This window comes from Tribolium castaneum, chromosome 4, assembly GCF_031307605.1.
Source record: "Tribolium castaneum strain GA2 chromosome 4, icTriCast1.1, whole genome shotgun sequence".
Taxonomy (NCBI): Eukaryota; Metazoa; Arthropoda; class Insecta; order Coleoptera; family Tenebrionidae; genus Tribolium; species Tribolium castaneum.
Window position 1 is genome coordinate 12407932 of NC_087397.1, and position 19865 is coordinate 12427796.

The following is a 19865-nucleotide window of genomic DNA, read 5'->3' on the forward strand; positions in this document are numbered from 1 at the left end:
AGCTCTTTTAATTATCTAACTTTTTTAAATAAGTCATTGTTCTATACTTTTCGACAAAATTGCAAAAAATCAAAAATAGATAAAATTTAAATATGTTGATAGTTGTTCACCACCATTTGATTCCCCGAATCATTTTACATAGGCCCACGTTAAAATAGTTTCACTTTCTCGAATAGTTTTACTGTAATTGAGAAAATTTCCAAAACGCTTGAAACCCATCGCATTTGTGTGATTTTGATGTTGATGTGCTCTTTACGAGATATCGCTCTGAAACTTTTCTTGTTTTTTACGCCAGTATATCGGTATTGCTATAGTTACAACAGTTTCGCCCTTGTCGGTGTTCGGAAAAGTGAAAATTTCCGTTAGTTTTTTGCGTTTTTCTCGTAAACTTAGGGAAAAAAATTAAAAACATCGGAAAGCGCTTTAGATTCCAACTCGGGTTTTTACCCGGAGCCGCTCCGAGCAATGGTTCCGGTTATAGAGCATTATTACGTTTTCATTGATTCATAACTCGAAATGTAAACTAAAAGTCCTAGACCACAACCGTTTATGTAGGCAAATAAATTTTAATGGAATTTTAAAAAAATCTTTTTTTAAAATTCTAGTGACTAGGCCTAGATTTTTAAACGACGATTTCTCGAAATTTGTTTATCTTTGAGCATTTTAACCTAAATTATCGTATTTTGAAATAAAAATTTGGAATTTTTTCCTTTCGAAACCCGTCTAGCTTTCCTCCAGCGTGAAATGCTCTTTCCGATGATAAATACAGTCACGTCCCGCCGTAGTGGAAACTTGTCTAATTTTTAAGCAGTCGTGTAATAAACTTACGAGAGAAATTGCATTGGTGGCCCCAACCGTCCCGAGCGCTTCCTTAACGAGTTCCATGAGGGCCTTATTGCTGTGGGCCGCTTCCTTTCCACCTTTGAGCAACAATCCATTGGCGGACGCGATGGCCAAGGCGGCCACTTGGGGCAAAGAGTCCGGTCGCGACTCGAAGATGACAAGCAGGACTCCAATGGGAACGGTGATCTGCGTGAGGTCTAGACCATCGGCCAGTTTGGTCCTCCTGAGGACGCGACCCACGTTCTGGTGGCTGGAATCAGCGATCTGTTTCAGACCCACCGACAAGTTGCGCAGTTTGGCGGGCGTGAGCGACAAACGGGAAAGAAGCGGTTTCGCTAAACCGGATTTCGTCGCTTCGGATAAATCTTTCGCGTTGGCGTCCAGGATTTCCGATTGCTTCGAGACGAGGAGATCGGCCAGAGTGTGAACACAAGAGGCCCGCTGATCGGGGGTTAAGTTCTGCAGCTCCCTTCCGCCGGCGCGGGCTGGATTAGAACAGAAAATTAGCTCCGGATTCGATAAACTGCCAGATAATTGGAACACACACGAGTACCCGTTTTTTCTTAAACTACATTTTATTTTAATCTGTGTTCTATTACATGAAACAAAATCAAGTCTTTTTATTTAATAACTTCGACGTTGATATTCGTAGTTGAATAAAAAACACTAATAACAATGAGAAATAACGATGCAATCTAGCCAAGAGTGTCCCGGTTGCTAGCTCCTCCAGCTTATAGATTAAACGATGTTAAGTTTAATCTAACACGCTAATATCAGCATATCTAATTATCCCAGGTCCATTTGGAGTACGAAACGTTTAGAGCAGCTTTGTAGTAAATTGCAAGTGCATTTTATGGACTAGTAAACGTATTTACGTGAATTAAGCCAACAAAATCACTAAGCTCTTAAGAGTAAATTAAGGCAAAGTGTTTCAGTTTGAGGTTTTAACAATACCAAAACTGTGCTTTTACGGTTTTGCAAGTTTCCGAATGCGAAAATGCTTAGTACTTTTGTGGATATTGTTCAGAAGTAATCCTTCATTTAGTTTGAAACATGTTTGGATTATCGATCACGTGTAAGCAATTTTTCAGCAAACGCCCCAAGTTTTCAACTCGTCTAGACGTGCAAATGAATGAAAAAAACTGTTTTTAATCAAAGCATCAAGAGTTTGCGACTAACGATTTATTTATTTAATGTTGCGTCGCGAACGAAATTATTTCCAACTGGGGTTTTTCTCGTGTAAGGAAAACAATAAAGAGATCAAAATCCAGGCTCGATCCAATCAAAATTACAGACAATAAAATATTGAGAGATGAAAGAAACCGCCTGAGCCTATTTTTCGGCCGGGAAAAGACGGAAATTCCATTCTTTCTAGCTGACGTTTTTCTCGTATGAAACTTTTTGCTTATTTTGGACGTAATAATTTTGTTAAGTCCATGTCAGGACGAGACGCTTCATTGCGTTTACGCTTTGGTGATTTCGGCGATTCTTAAATGTCGACAGGAAATCAGCGAATTTATTCCGACCTCGGTTTTATTAGAAAAAATACCTCTTTGTCTTTATTTCGTGAAACAAGCAAAATTTTCGTTGAAATAACATATTTTTATTCTAGTTTTGTTTCACAATCTAATACAAATTAATCCACAGAATCAATTCAACAAAATTTTTGAAAATAAAACTGACTTGTAAAATATGAGTCAAATAAGAAAACAGAAGAGACACTGTTTTAATTTTCAGTTATCGCTACGGCAAAAAGTAATCTTCGGTTCCTTGTTTAAATTGTGTAATTTAAATATTTTTTCAAGGAAAAGGTGTTCTCTTATGCTGAATTTGTGTTGCGGAAAATATAGCAGCTGCGCCTTTTGCATAAAGCAACAATTCTTGGGTTTTATTAGTAAAGAATCTAGACATTATGTGGTGTTTGATAATTTTTTGATTTTTTGTTTTGCTATTTTTAGATCAGAGCCTGGGTCACCCGCGTCCCCGAATTCATCCTAAAATTTTCAATATAAAGCAAACGAAATCGCGCGAAACAGACAAAGTAACATGTTTCATTTTATTTTTATGATTTTGAGACGTGTTTTGAAAAGATTGTGAATGAGTTTTAAATTCAGAAGCGACATAAATTAATTCAAATAAGAATATGATTAATATCAATTTTAATCTAATTCGGTGTTACTTCATCCAATTTTTTCAAAAAAGCTTAGTTTTTACATCAATAAAACTAAAATAACATGCAAGCAAGTATAATTGAGTGACTTTCGGTGCTTTTAACAAAAGTTTGCGACATTATTGTGTTTCTGGCTAAAACACTTGCTCAAAAAAAGGTAAAAATAATATAATTTTGGATATAAATTCACGATTTTTCGGTCTCTTCTGACAAAATCCTAGAAAAAAGACTTGAGATTTTAGCTCTAAAACTTTTTTAGACAGACAGAAATAATTTCACATAAATTTATTGTTGTAAAAAGTTCTAGTTGAAAACTGGTTGAAATGATGTTCAAATAATGTTCTAATGTTTACTTACTTTCAGCGAAATTAAAAAAAATATTTAAAACGCAGAATTTCAGCTTTAGGTCTAACGTGTTAAAAAACCGGTTTGTTTTAACAAAATTTTGAGAGATAATGTCTTTGTTGGCTGAAAACCGTATCAAAACTTTGAGAAAAAGAAAAAGAATGTTTTATTCGAATAAATTTAGTGACTTTTTGCTCTGTTTTTTAAAAGAAACTGAGAATACAACTTTAAACACGTCTTTATTTGCTTGAAAAATATAAAAATAACACAGCAAGTGAAAGAAATCAAAATAAGGTTCAAATGCACCATATCACCATATGCACAATTTTAATAAAATTTCATGATTTTTCAGCCAGTCTTGGTGAAGTTAATAATAAATATGATTATCGAAATTGTGCAAAATAATTAGGCTTTTGAGTTCTAACTGAAAAAAGTGCTAAAACACTCAAAACAACAAGAATTATTTAGTGGTAAACTTAACTTGGAGTGTCTTCTTTTTTCTTTAACGAAATTTCGACAAAAACTTTGGATTAAAATTTATTTTGAAAAACTTATGTACAGTAAATTAGATACTTGTTAAAAACAAACAAAATCAAGCACAATAAGTAAATTAAATCAATTTCGATTTAATTTAATTTTTCTGCTTTCTTTGATGATTAAAATCTGATTGAAATAGTTGAATTTTCACGTATTTTCAGCAAGATCTTTCTAAAAAAGCGTGGTTTTTATCTTAAAAACATGTTTAAAAATTTGAAAAACGCAGAAGTCACACAGTTTTGTTATTTATTTTACAAAAAGAAAAAGAATGTTTTATACGATTAGTAAATTTAATTGGTGTTTGCACTGTTTCCCACAAGAAACTGAGAATACAACTTTAATCACCTCTTTACTTGCGTGAAAAATATGAAAATAATACACATTTTTCCACCAAATTTTATTATTTTTTGGCTTGCTTTTTAAGAAATTTCTGCAAAAACGAGCTAAATAAAGCTTTGGCATGATCTGCAAAATATCGCGCGAAATAAGTCAAAAAAGTTTTGTTTTGGCCATAAAAATTGTGTTTAGGTTTATGTTAGTTATTTTTACGCTTTATCATCAGCGAAATTTTGCAAAATATTTAGACTAAACACTGTGAAGAATTATTTAGTGCTAGGCTTAACTCGGCGCGTCTTCTTTCTTGTCTAGCGTAATCTCCCAAAAAACCGTTTAATAACACCGCTGACCAAAGATGTTTTAAAAAATGTTTATACAGCGGATTTCTAAAGCAAAGTAAGCTAAATTAAATCATTTTCGGTTTAATTTAGTAGTTCAGCTCGGAGGTTTATCAAAAAGTAAGGGTAACACCACCCATGTTAAATACTTTTTGCACGACTGAGCTCCATTTGATTGTTTACTACTCCTGTTTCCAAGACAGTACGTGGTGTTTACTAGTTGCTACGCCGAAAGGCGTCGGTAAGCAAATTAGGCGTCGGTAAGTAATTTTGTCGACGCCTTGGACTTAGCAACCGGTAACCATAATCTGGTGTCTTGACAATTATTTTGACATTATTTAATAAATCTTTAAAAAAAAATAAGAATCGTGCAAAAAACGCCATAAGCATCACGAACGTGAAGGATTGCCGATCTCAGACGCTACGCTCCTCCTCCAAACAATTGTATTCGATCGGTAAAATCACCTTACCGTTCTTGACACTTAATATTCTATTTCAATTTAAAATAAAACTGTTAGTAAGCTAAAGAAAGAAACGTAATAATAATTAAAAACATATTTTATTGTATATTTTCTGTGGTGTTTCGTTATTATAAGTTTTAGACCCCAAAAGATTTAAAATTTAATATATGAATTATATTCAGTTAACGTCTTCTGAAAAGTACTTTACGATTGTGAATTACATTCAAGGCTTTCTGTTTACTAATCTGAGTTACAATTAATATTTTAGGAAATATACTCGTCAACTGTAATAGACATTTTTACATTTAACACAAAAAATTTAGGCTTTCAGACTTCGAAAAAGAAAATACTTTATGATAAACAAAGTTCATTAACGCTCTCATTTATCTACAATGTGTTCAAAAATGATTGTTCATCAAGTCGACTATGGAAATCAAAATCAATGTTCCGCTTCATCCAAATGACTATTGTAGATTCCGTCATTTCTGTCATTTCTGTCAAATCTTTGAATTAGCTTTCTACTCATTATTTTGCATTTTTCGGCAAAGTTGTGTCAAGTGTAGATGTGTCTTGATTTGTGTTTTATATTTCCGTAATTATTGTTGTGTATTTTTTCGTTTTTGGATTCCATTATTTTGACTGATTTGTCACTTTGACAGCATTCACAATTTCAATTAAGCGGTACATTACGTTCAAATTTCTTAGGTGACTTGATGAACAACCATTTTCGAACACATTGTATACTTCGTATCTCGTGGTGAAAATAGTAAACGCATAGATCCGTCATGTGTTGAAAATCGAAACTTGAATTAATCGAAGACCGATCTTCGACCAAAAAGTTTTGTATATTATTTGTGCGTTATTTTATACCTTCGCTTCGAGCTTCAATATTAAGACTTCATACAGAGTGACCCAGAAATGTGTAACCGGCCTATAACTTTTTTATTGTTTGAAATATTGCCATGCCGTTTTTACTATCCGATAGATCGACGTAAAATCCACAAACTAAAAATATTTTTATTATGCACAGGGTGTTGTATACAGAGTGGTAAACCAAAAGTTTTATTTTTTTAAATGGAACACCCTATATATTTTGCAAAGTTGGAGTCTACGTAAAAAAACAATGTAACTTTATATAAGCTATTATAGGTCTATCTTTTTTCGTTTTAAAACTTTTCAACTCTTTGTTATAAAAAAGGACAATTTTTGAAAAATCACTGCAAAGTCGCCTATGAATATTTTCCGGTAAATTTGCAACAGAAAAATTCAGAATAACTTGTAGTTTTAGCAAATAGACGACTTTTAGCTAAAGTTCGCAGCTAATATACAGAGTGTGCCAAAATACAGAAAGTTGAATAACAATTTTTTTTAAATGGAACATCCTGTAGTTTTTTACATGTATCGATAGCATTTTTGATAAGCTTTCTGACGGTATAAGGTTTGCATAGCAAATTTAAAATATTTTTCGAGATTTTTCAAAACAATACTTTAATTTATTTTTTGATATGTACTAATGTGACTAATTACATCAGTAATCTAATTATTACTTGATACATAAACGAATTTTGCTTATCAAGGATTAATAATAAAATAAATCAAAAAATTAAAAAAAATATTTCAAATTTGCTATACAAACTGCATATCATTAGAAAGCTTATAAAAAATGCTATTGATACGTGTAAAGATATGCATAGTGTTTCATTTGGAAAAAATGAGTTATTCAACTTTTTGCGTTTTGGCACACCCTGTACATTATTTGCGTGTTTCAAGTAACAGTTGACTATTGCCAAAACTACAGGGTATTTTGAGCTTTTTTGTTGCAAATTTTTTGAAAAATATTTAGGTGACTTTGCAGTGACTTTTCAAAAAATTTCAAAAAGTTGAATAATTCCGAAACTAAAAAAGATAGACCCATAATACTTTACATAAAGTTACATTATTTTTTGTGCTGAATCCAATTATGCAGAAATATATAGGTGTTCCATTTAAAAAAATGTAACTTTGGTTCACCATCCTGTATACAACACTCTGTGCACAATAAAAATACTTTTAGTTTGTCTATCTATCGGATAGTGGAAACCGCATGGTAATATTTCATATAGTAAAAAAGTTATAAACCGATTATACACCCTTGGGTCATCCTGTATATACCGCACGTATAATGAAAAGATTACCATTTCTGAAATACAATCGAGAAAACGTTTAAATAGAATTACCATTTTCGGCGACGATTTCCGTGGGCAGAGACCCCCCGACGCTGGAATCGGTGAAGAAAGTGCCAACTTTCCTCCCCGACAAGATGGTCTTGATGGCTTTTTCCTGCATCCCGTTGCAGATAACCACCGAAACGCCTCGATCCAGCGCCCACGTGGCGGCATTCACCTTCGAGTCCATTCCTCCGGTCCCAACCTTCGACTTTTGTCCGAATTCAATAGTATGTCTGAGATCCGACGTGAAAGTGTGGAGGAATCTGGCTCCCTCCTCCCATGGCGGCTTGTTGTAGATTCCGTCCACATCCGACATCAAAATGAGGAGATCTGACTGGACTTCGGCGGCAAGCATCGCCGCCAAACTGTCGTTATCCTTGATGCTGATCCCCTTTTTGCCGCCTTTGCCTCCGATCGGCTCGTCGACTTGTGGAGGCGGCGAAACGGCATCGTTGGTGTTGATGATGGGCACGATGTTCAAGCTGATCAGCTCCGACAGGGTGCTGAAGAGGTTACGACGCGTCTCCTCGTTGTAAAAGTCGGGTTTTGTTACTAATACTTGGGCGATTTTCACGCCGTATTGGGCGAACATGGCGTCGTAAAGGGACATAAGGCCTGATTGGCCCACGGCGGCTGCAGCACGCGGCTCCAGAAGGGTGCCAGCATCCTAAAAACACATTTTTCTTACAAACTGAAAATATCAGCAGAATCTGCGTTTAATTTCCTCTCGGACGGGGAAAACCCGGAGGCGGTCGGAGCCACCGTTTCGACTACAGATGTTTTTAAAGATCGGACTGCTCGAAACTTTAGATACTATTTTTCAATAAATAAAATTTCATAAAAAAAAATTACAAAGGTACACTTGAAATTTTTTTAGATTTTTTGCATTTTTGTTCAATAAAATACAGGTTGCTTTGTCTAAAGCCTACATTAGAAGTATTAGGAGTTCTAATAATCACAGTCATTTGAAAATTTGTAAATAACCCTTATCAATGAAAACATTTTCAACCTAGCGGAACTTCCGGTTATACCGGGAGTCGTTATTAACTTTTTTATTGAAATGGAAAACCATATTTTTACTGCATTTTTGGATAGCCCAAGTTATTTAAAAATATTTTTTTTGACATTTCCTATACCTTTTAGCCGTTTTCGAATTATTTTTGTTTTTTTGAAAATTTTTGGATCTGCGTCTTTGAATTCAAAAATTGATCTTTGGCGCCTTTGAAAATTTGGATATCCTTTTTGCCTTATTTAAAAGAGAAGGTTTAGATCTTTTCTTTGGTGTTTTTTAATTTCTAAAAAAAGTTACCAAACCCAAATTTTTAAGATTAAGTTTGCAGAACGTCAGTCACCCATAACTCAAAATTTTTAAATAAAATCCTACAATTTTTATTTGATTTAGGGTGGATTTTACACAATCGTCGAATAACTTTATCCTGGGGATAAATTTTGAAAAATATATTGTTGAAAATTTTGAACAGAACTTATCGTTTATTCAATGAAAGATTATTCCTTGTCAAACTGTATAAAAATATCTGTGGTTAGCAAGGAATTTCCAGCAATGTTAAAGAAATCCAATATAATTTGTAAATCATTACAGATACACTGACGTAAAAAAGTCAGTTATTGACCTTTTAAATGTTAGAAAATTATTATTTTTTTCAAAAGTGGTACAATAGTGAGCAAAAATTTTGCGCACCTTCGACATTTCACTGACATAATCGTGTGTAATTCCCTATTCCCTTTGACAATGAAATGATAAAAGTGTCCGAAATTTTTTGCTCGCCATTGTACATACTAAACCCCTGACTCACCTAAAATTATTTTCAACCATACAGAGTGTTTCCGGAATTAACTACAACGGAAACTTATGTTTTTTTAAATGGAACTATATTTTTTGCATTTTTAGAGGTAGCTTTGAACAGTGATGTTTGTAAGCTAAAGTGTTATTGTTCGATTTTGCTTTTTTTTTAATAAATTGATTTTTTAACGAAAACACGTTTTACTAAAAAAATTATTACATAAAAACTAAGAATCTTAGAACAGTAGAACTTTCACCACTTTAAGGAAGAAAGTTCAAACTTAAAGCATATGTTATTTTTAGCTTACTGCAATCACACTCAATTTCTTATTTTTGGATAATTTTTTGCATCAAAAGACCTTTAAACTGTGTCTCTGAAAACATTAACAGTTAAGGTTTTTTTGCTAATTACTCGAAAGACATTTAACTTTAAACATTAAAACAATTATTAACTATTGTTTCAGCAGTCGAAAAGAAAAACTTTCAGATAATAATAAGTTAACATTACCCTTAGACCATTTAGGCCATTATTCGTCATTTATTACCATTGAGCAAATTCTTAATAGGTTTAAGCCGTTCACGGTGTTACCCTTAAGACATGCATAAGAGCACTAATTGTAATATAACTTTTGGTATTACCTTTTGCTTTATTTTAAATTGATATTAGTATTATTATTTGCTTGGCACTTTTAATGTAAGACGAACAAACTGTGATGATAATGATAATACTCCGAAGCAATTGGCCAGTTTAATATTGACGGCAAACTCCGCACGGAATACGGCACGACTAACCATTGGTACTTAAAAATCCGCTCATTGTTTATTATTATTACACACTGGAAAAACTAAAATTTTAATATTTATAGCAAATTTTTAAATGCCCGTATAAACTCCAATAAATGGTCTGTGGTGGAGTTTCCATGGTTACAGTGGTTTACTATCGTAACAAACAATGCTCATGAATAGTGTGCTTTGTTACTGAAATTAACTTTTAAAGTGAAATATCTCTTTAGTTAATCAAACTTTATGCATTTGAAACTTTGTGTTTTTAGATAGACAATTTTATAATCTTTAAGAAGCAAGAACAAAAAATAGGGTGTTCCATTTAACTTTTTTTTTGTTTCTAATCACAATGCGCCAATCAATTGATAAAGGATTTAAGTTTGAACTCTCCCCTTTAAAGTGGTAAAAGTCTTACTTTTCTACGAATCTTCGTTTTTATGTAATAAATTTTTAAATAAAACGTGTTTTTGTCAAAAAATAGAATTATTTTAAAAACTAAGTAAAATTGACCAATACAAGTTTACATCAAAATTATCAGCATTAAAAGCTGCGTTAAAAATACAACACAATTTAGGGCGTTCCATTTGAATAAACATAACTTTAGTGTTTTTTTAATACTGGGACAACCTGTAGACAAGCAGTATTTAAAAAATATGCAGTCGAAATAAAGCCATAATCTAGGAAAAAGAAAAAGTTAATACCTCTAATAATAAACAAGTTATTAAGCTGTTTCGAATCGTAATTGGGACATTTGTAATTCACTTCGGCATTCAATTTAAAAAAATTGACCTATATCTTATTGAAGTTGTCCAACAGTAACGTTATTAAGATTTTGGAGTTTGTAACATTTTTCCCATTTTTCTTTTTTGATTGTCTAAATACGATTTCTAATAAAACTCTAAGAATGGTAGAATTACTGATTTTGGATGTAAAAAATTTCAAAAAATCTTAATATTTCGGCAACGGTTAAATTTAGGTATAAGAAAAGCTGATGAAAATCCCCTTGAACTACCTCGAGAAATCAAAAACGCAGTAAAAACATATTTTCTCATTTAAAATAAGCAAGTTGATACGACTTCCGGTATAACCAAACGTGCTGCTATTTTACAAACATTTTCATTCAACATCAGCCTGTAGATATATATCAACGTTTAAAACAAAACTAGTTTAAATACAGTGTGATTCTTAGAAAGACTGACAAACATCTACCCAAGGTAGTATCAAATGAGTACATGCTGGGAAAAATTGTAAAAAATTTCTTGTTTCACCGTTTTCGAAATAAAAATTTTTAAAGTTATGTTAGATATAATGCGTACGCCACTGATATGCCCGTAAGTAGTATTAGCACAGCTAAAATATATAGAATATATAAATATAAAGTAAAAGTATATAAAAATATATAAAGTATATAAAATAAATAAATAAATAAATATATACAGGATGCTCAAAAACTGGCGCACCAATTCAGTGGTACGTTGTTGAGAAGCATGTGTAGATCACAGGAAAAATCTTGAAAAAATTCCTAAAGTCATATTTTAAAAAATCTGGAGTTAGAAACTTCTTCAGTTTTCATTATTTTTTAATGTTACTATGTTTCACACTGAGTAATCGTTCCCTAACACAACGATGAATAACTATTTTTAAATTTCCCATCAGACTTTAGCAGATTTTTTAATTTAAAAAAATTAAAATTCATCAAAAAATCACAGTTTGTAGATGTGTCAACGCTGGAAATTATTTCCTAGGAAACCGTTTCAAAAATAATTTATTTTTATTGTTGATAAAATTCTATTGCGATCACGACTGTTAAGACAACGTTGCCACATATCATTTATTTAAAAATCGTTATTTATCAATAACTTTATTGCAAAGAATTTTTTTACTATTTTTACCTTTATATGTAAGCAATTCTTTACCACACTCCATTGAGATGGTGCGCCGGTTTTTGAGCACCCGGTATATGGTATGTATAATATATATGGTATGTATGGTGAAAGGAAGTCTTCAAGATTAAATACATACCTACATGTATGACTATCGACTTATAACCTTCTCATTTAGTTTAAATATATTAAAAAATAGTTATTTATGTAACAAGTCTGCAAAATAGAGTTTTAGCGGACGAATCAGATTAATGAGATGAGTCCGCTAAAACTTGCACACAAACTTTTTTGATACCAACTTTCTAAAACAACAAAATTGTAAAATTCTTTACATTTCCAATTCACCCTCATCACAACTGCAGTCGACCGATAGTCACAGCAACGACAAATTTATTGAAAAAAAATTATTGTTTTGTCAAATAATAAATAAAGTCAAATAAAATAGAGTCCGCAAAATGTTGCTATGACGACTTTACGTACTTGTCCTTTAAAATGACATTTTGCGGAGTCAAAGCAGTTCTCAAAGTAACCATTTCAGGGAGCGTGTACCAAAAATAAATTTATTTGGCGAAACTTTTAAAAAGCGAAATATTCATGAAAAATGTGCTAAAAATCAATGTGAAATTCCGGCTGGGTATTCCACAGGTTGCGCTCGTGCTAATATCGCGTACGCCATCTCGGAATTTGCAAAAGTCCTTCGCAATCGAATTTTTTCCCGGGCAAATCCTAGCGGAGCTATTGTAAAACAATTCCAGAGGACAATAAAATCCTCCAACGCAAAAAAGAGTGCGAGCACATCGCGTGCCTTGCAATCGATAGGCGCCGTAAAACCGATCCTCTGGGGTATTTAAAGAGACGTCCGTCGAGTACGAAATGAATAGGATTATACATACCTCTCTTGTGTGATCCGTAGGTGAGAGGGTTTCCCTCATCGACAGAGACATGAGCAATTCCTGGGTCAATTTCTGTTTTCCAAAGGCCACAGCACCGCTTGTCACCATAATGCACTCTCTGCCCTCGTTCTGGCATTCTGCAACCTGCAAAATAAAAAAAGGAAAGACTGAATGTGACGTCTCAATTATAAAACGAATAGCCGCTCGCTGGCTTTCCACCGACAACTGAAAAGCCGCGCTGTTATACGAGACCCGTGTCATTAGTGATTTTTACTCTAATTCAACGACTTGGCGAGGAAATGCCAACAATGTGAGCGAACTGAGCGAAAATTGTGGCGGATACTTCCCACAGCAAAAAACACTCGAATTTGCCTCCATACAAGAAAATACATATCCTTCTCGAAAATATACAGGGTGCTCAAAAACTGGCGCACCAACTCAGTGGTACGTTGTTGAGAAGCAAGTGTAGATCACTTAACGTAGTTATTTTATTGGTTAATAAGATTTTTCTGTCATACGAATATGGCTGTCTCAGCTAAGACTTTTGAGCTTAGTATCTCAGTTATTTGTCGACGGATTGTTATGCAATTTAGAATACACATATTTTGAGAGGTGGTCTTTCAATTAGGGCCAAAAAAATGACCTCAAGTTAAAAAATGAAATTTTGAAACACATTTCATTTATTTAAAATTAAACCAAATTACCGTTGGATTATTAAACCCCGAAAAATAAATGGCCAGACAAAAAATTAACCAAATCGCTCGGCTGATCCAAGAAAAAAAATAAATTTTGTTGTTAAAAACTCAGTCAAAATTTTGCTAGTAATTTGGGCAGTCACCTTTTGAAACAATTGATGAAGCATTTTTATGCGGCATTTTGTGTACCATTGAAAAAAACTGTCAAAAGTGTGCGCACTGTCAGAAAAGTAAAATTGTTTTAATTTGGTGAAATTACTTTAAAAACCAACAACAATGCCTGAAATTTCTGTGTTGTTGAAAAAAGAATCAATATTCGCCTATGGAGCGTGTCGTTGGACTTTTTGTGAAATGTTATTTATGAAATTTAAACTTCAAAGAATCGTCAATAATTTGAAGACACAGGAAGCGTACCTGAACTAATTCGAGTGAGAACAAAACACATCACTGTAAACGAAGCAATAGTTGGTGCTGTAATTCAAGCTTTTGAAGAGAATCCAATCAGCAGTGTACGAAACATTTCCAAAGTCCAGAATGTTCAAATGTCTAGAATTTTTCAGTTGTTGTTCAGTCTTTTGGTCTTTTTTAAAAGAATTAAAGCATCCTGTACCAAAGGTAAGTCAAAAATATTGTTTTTTAACTTTTTATGGGTGAGAGATAATTGTGAAATGTCCCTTGCGTGACAGTTACGTTTCTGCGAGTAGGACTGACCAAAATTCAATGGTATTGCTCATTTGTCTCATAGAGATCTACGCTTTTGCATCTTTACCCAAGTTTAACAGTTTGTTTCTCATTTTTCTCGCGAAACAGACGTCTTCCACAAACGAGTTTTTTCTGACAGCATTTTTCACTGACGATAATTTTTTTAATATAGGTCTTAAAAGGCTTAACATTTTAAAAAGGCATGTAAAAATTACGTTTTTAAGACTTGAGTTATTGCATTAATTGGATTTTAATCGTTATCTTCTAAAATTTCTGCATTTTAAATTTCATAAAAATCTATTGACAAATGAGATATGAGGCTCGAAACTCTTAACTGAGACACCCTGTATATATATTGGAATAACTATTTTTTGTTTTTTTTTTTCGAAAAAGAACTTCAAACAGACGGTCAAACGATACTATCGTGTTTAGTACGTAATTTTAGGTCAAGAAACCCACATTTTGACGAGGCAAAGATTATCGAGAAATTTTTAGGGTTTTTGGTAGATACGATTCCAATCTCTTTAAAAAAATTAAACCCTCCTTTAAAGGGGCAAGAAAGCATTAACTCTTTTCCTTTCCCTTTAGAAATGTTTGAGTTTTCCTGGCCTCTACAAATGCCAAGAACATCGCTTCATTTCTCTAATTTTTGTCAATTATCCGGCCGTAAAATCGTCACTAGTTATTGAATATTCAAGAGGATATTAAAATCCGAATGGAATCGTTTGTTAACTATTTTACTGGAAATAGAATAAACTGGTTCCGTGATTACTTCGCGAAATATCGATCTCATCGGCAGCACAAAAAAGGCATTTCGTAATTAAAATTACGCATCGCAGCATCATTTTTTGATGTTTAACTTCAGAATTTTCATTAAACTCTTTGATGTGTTTCAGAGGCCGTTCTCAACTCCCTGGAAAATATTGACTTGACAATAATGCGCAAAATTTTTGTTTCAAAAATGAGCTAGTCAAGTTGTCAATAAAAAGTTTCGGTATTGCGTGGGCATAAACTTCCAGTGTGAGTTAATTTGCCCACACGGAGCTCACGTATTGATTGGAGCTTTAGAATTGAAAATTATTTTTACCTACTATCAATAAATTCTACTTGTTATCAGTGATTAGTGATTATAGATTGTAAAAAGGTACACGTGGTTGCAATTTGTTTTGTCTGTTTATCTTAATAGAAAAATCACGTTGCAAAAATGTGTTCTCTTAATTTATTTATAGATTCGTGTTCTAGTAAATATTTATGAAGAGATTTGCAAACTCGAATAATACACGATTTTTAAGACAAAGTTGTAAATAATGGATAAGAGTTTATTTTCGTCTTATTTTGTACAAATCGAGTGTCGGGTTTTACGATATGACTAGCATTATTCTCGTGACAAATTTCTGAAAAAAGTAGGTAATTTAAAACAAAGTAGATTATTTGATGGGAAGCACTCCTGCTGAAGCTTGTACACCTGCTACAAGACATCGCACGTTTATCTAAAAATAAATAGAAGATGTATTTAATTACAAAGTGACACTAAACTAGAATTATTGCCACGAAAAGTTAAACAAGAATGTTTCATTAAAAGGTGCAGTTTCTACACAGCGTTTTACGCTTTTTATGGGCTAATTAGGTAGTTTACGATTGGTGTTGCAGCCCTGTTTCAGGACGGTGTAAACGAAAAAGTTTCAATTTTCAACAATAAAGCACTTGTGTTGTTGCAGCAATAAGATCGCATTTTAATTTTGGACGTTCACCGAATGATTTAATTAAGCCGCCACAAATTAATTTTTTCCCCGAATTTCCTTTCTTCCCTATAAATCTAGTTAAAAAGATTGCTGGAAATTCCCAGCAAAGAGGCGTTCTAGATTAGATTCTCGACCCATAAAACGCACTCATTCGTAATAAATTACGAGTCTTACCTGTTCTACAATTGAAGCGAGCCGTCCCAAAGCTAGTCCGTGTTCATCTTCTCGAGTAATCACAGCACTTCCTAATTTCACCACTAGTCTTCTGGCATATTTTAGTTGGCTTCGATCGGTGAAAGTCGACTGCTTTTTCTCTTGAAAAGCTCGTTTCTCGTTGACGACCTGCAAAGGTTTAAAAATCGTGTTAGACATTGTGCTTTGTGCTTGCAAATGACTGAATAAGCGAAGAGAACATGTGGAAATTGCAATAATGGAGATTTGCAATTCGTAACCTTGTGTCTGGGTGGATCTACAGGTGCTGTTCACGGGAATTGATCGTGAAAAGGAGACTGACTAAGCACTTTCGACGAAAATTTTCCTTCAACTTTTAATAAACCGATTTTCGTGGCTATTTTCGACAGATTTGCCATCAAAATGCAAATTAACATTTTTCCAAACCACGTGTAGTTGCATTTAAATATGTAAATATGCTACTTTATTGTCTCCTGATGATAGTCGGCGACCTTCTTATCAATCAAGTTGGAAATCGACTTCCTTGACATTTGTTTACAAAGTTCATTTTTTAAAACATTTGTTTAGAATTTGTTATCGAACGGATTGTTGTTATTACGTTCGAAAAATGTGAGCATATTTAAATCATTACAAATTTATCGAAGTTTTAAAGTTCAAATCAACAACTTCTAACAAATAGGTGTTAATCATTTGACCTAATTGTTGGAACCGTGGCCCAAAAAAGATCACAAAAACAAAAAGTATTTATTTTTTCGACGGCCTCAACACCGTCCAAATATCCCATAGAAGTACAATCACGATCAAAAAGAATGACACCCCTACCAACCGGACCGAATAGCAAAAGTTCGACTAAAATCTTTTAGGTCACAAATTTCAATAAACAGGTTATTTCACAAACTGTACAGCTAGTTTACATAATATCCAGCTAATTTATAAACTAGACAAACGTAGGTACACATTAACCTTATCATTTCATAATCATTTGTTGCTGCGGTTTTAGGAGTGACATTCTTTTTGATCGTGACAGTACGATATTTCCTCAAAAGACAGGAGAGTGTTATTCGTTATTCTCCTTCATTTTCCTTCGTTGGGAGGAAATTACGTAATAATTTTCATGGAATATTTGAAAAATAGAAAACGAATATTTCTCTCCCTTAGATCTTTACCTAATTACCTAATTCGTCTTTGAGAGAGAAGACATGTCTGTCCTCCATTGGTAAATAAAATAACTATTGGTTAGTTATGTTGCAAAAAGATTGAAGCTGTTTATGTTTTGAATTTTATAAATATCTGGAGTTTTAATTTGTTATTTATTCTGCTCGTAGTAAATGTAAAAAATAAAGAAAGTGAGTAAATTCTGTTTTCGTCATAAATATATCTATTACTCAATTATTATGTTGTATTTTCTAAAACTCTGATAAACGTAAGAAAATTGCCTAAAATAGTAGATAATAGTAAAATTTGATTATTTCTATCTCGGCGCAATTAATTTAGTTGACATATTTTTAATAAAATAGGTCAAACGTCAAGCAATTTGATACACTTTTAAAAATCATCAAAGAACTTTTGAATTATTTATTACTTTGACGTCAGTTATTTTTTTACTAAAAAACAGTTATTTGTATATCAAGGGAGCAAAGTGTACAATTTCCTCCCGGGGGCAAAGTTTGCAGCGCGACGCTAAGCAGAGGAATGTAATTGCACAAGGGCGAAAATTCACTTTGCTCCCGTGAAATATATATGGTTTTTTTGCCTCATCTTATAGAAAACGACATTTTACTCCCTAATCTGAAGGTGCAAAGCGGTTAAATATTGTAGCAAGGTTTTCTTTGTACACCATAATGTTTTACAATAGGTAAGGGTGTTTAATTTCAATAAATAACAATAATAATAACCTTCACAATAAGATGTTGACAAGGGTGACAATATTTTGTTGAATTTAGCTTGAAGAGTTCTTGCGGTTTGGGGTAATCATAATAAAAATTTAATGGTGTACAAAGAAAACGTTGCTACAATGTTTTCCTCCACTGGAGGTAAAATGGGCAAAAATTTCTTAGAAAGGAATGACATACTTGGCACCCTAATTAGGAAGCAAAATATCATTTTCTATACACTTTTTCATTCATTTCAGATCGCATCAAGGACTAAACAATATTTTTTTTCAGTTACTTTTTTAATTGATTTTACATAAAAATATTGTTCTGCTTTCTTGTTCATTCCAGTTCACGTCAAGGATGAAGCAATAATTTCTCTATAGGTACTCCTATCAATTGCAAAGTCGTCCGAAGATAAGATTAAAGAAAATCAATAATATTTGTAATAAAATTAAACACTTCAAACACTCAATTTCCTTGTTTACTCTATCATGGCCAAACCTTGTGAACATCACCCAAATTTTCATCGATGTCACGGTTAAAAGGTTAAAATTTCGATCATTTCTCCATCGATAATTAGAGATACGAGCGACGATTTTTCAAAAGTATTCCAATGAAATTAAATGACTTTGAAAAGCATTTGAATCGACTGACGATATCTTAAAAAAAGAAATAGAAATGCTATAATGCACCACCTCATTAGACAGTTTTCGGGCGGAAAATAGTTCTCAAAAGTGCGAAAACTTCGAGTAGAAGCAGTCAGCAGAAGTCGCTTTAACGATTTTAAGAGGTCAAAGGGACTAGCCGTCTTGACAAGAATTTTGATCGTTTCGGAATAAATATGTGTAATACCTGTGAGAGCTTGGGCAGCCAAAGGCCGGGCGTTGTGGCTGCGGTCCTGACAGGTGTTAAAGCGTCGGGTCTTTTGGCCGCAATCTGTCCCGGAATCTTAAAGAAACCGACTCCGTTGAAAGCCACAAAACGGCCGCTTTTAATTAAATTAGCACTAAACATTTCGCGTGAAATTCAGCCGACAACTGATCGATGTCTTCTTATTTCGTCGAAGGGAATCCGCTGATTAGGATAACCCTGATACAATTCGGACTATGCTCATCGTCGATAATGCTCCACGTGACGACGGCTTGAATCGTTTATGTACACAAATAAGTTTATCAGGGTTTATATCGTGTTTAACTGTATGGAGTGCCTCGTTTTGGATTAATAATAGATTAAGCGATTCCACGGCGGGAGTGCAAACGAGCTCCACCTGGATGATTAAACAGAAACAGGGATTTGTTTGCCGAGACGCTGGTGACATTCTACATCAAAAACCAGTCTCATGATATATTTACCCTAATTTGCTATGAATGAACTGCGAACTGGGGCTCAGCATCAGCTCACACAAGCATTGATAAAAAATTTGGTAAACCAACTTTTGAGGTGATTTATAGGCAAACCATAAAACTTTTAATAATTTGTCCCAAGTCGCACCCTGTTATCTGCACTCTTTTTCCAGGTCCTGAAATTTGACCAAACGCTTGTGAGCAAAACAAATTATAAATAAATTTTCTGGTTTGTTTTGTAAACAGTCGGGAATATTTTTAATAATCGCGATTATCTGAAGCACACTTTGATCCAGTTCAGATGTTGCAACATGCAGTATTTACTCGTGCACGAGCGTCTTATAATTCAAAAATTACAACCGGAATTTATGCTTCTTGTTTGGAAAAAGTAAAAGGCAGGAAATGTTGCTACATATTTTATAGCGCGCGAGGAAGCACCATTATGTTTTAAGACGAGATTAGGAAATATTTCGATCACACATCTCGAGACCCGGAGGCAGAAGACGCTTCGATTATTCCAAAGGACTTGGCACTGTTTCCACTGCAAAAACTTTACCCTCGATTTTTTACGTCTCACCTTTCTTTGTTTTATCGATCCGTTCTGAACAAATATCAGACTTGAGCCGGTATTTTTCGTGAACTAAACCAAAATTCTGGCGAAATTCTAGTTAGAGGGTGCCACAGAAACGCGATTAGGGCGTCAAACATTCCGGTATTCTG

General features: G+C 33.5%; 1 protein-coding gene across 1 annotated transcript in view; it reads right to left on the reverse strand.

The window, feature by feature from the left end:
• Nucleotides 1–18905, reverse strand: part of P5CS (Delta[1]-pyrroline-5-carboxylate synthase) — a 29377-nt gene extending 10472 nt beyond the window's left edge. The window contains exons 1-5 of the mRNA XM_015982468.2: nucleotides 18655–18905; nucleotides 15911–16078; nucleotides 12598–12741; nucleotides 7247–7904; nucleotides 829–1328 (exon numbers count right to left, since the gene is read on the reverse strand). Of these exons, the coding sequence (XP_015837954.1) occupies nucleotides 829–1328; nucleotides 7247–7904; nucleotides 12598–12741; nucleotides 15911–16078; nucleotides 18655–18816 (1632 nt within the window). The 5' untranslated portion in view covers nucleotides 18817–18905. The remainder of the gene's footprint in view (nucleotides 1–828; nucleotides 1329–7246; nucleotides 7905–12597; nucleotides 12742–15910; nucleotides 16079–18654) is intronic.
• Between the last annotated feature and the right edge of the window lie 960 nt (nucleotides 18906–19865).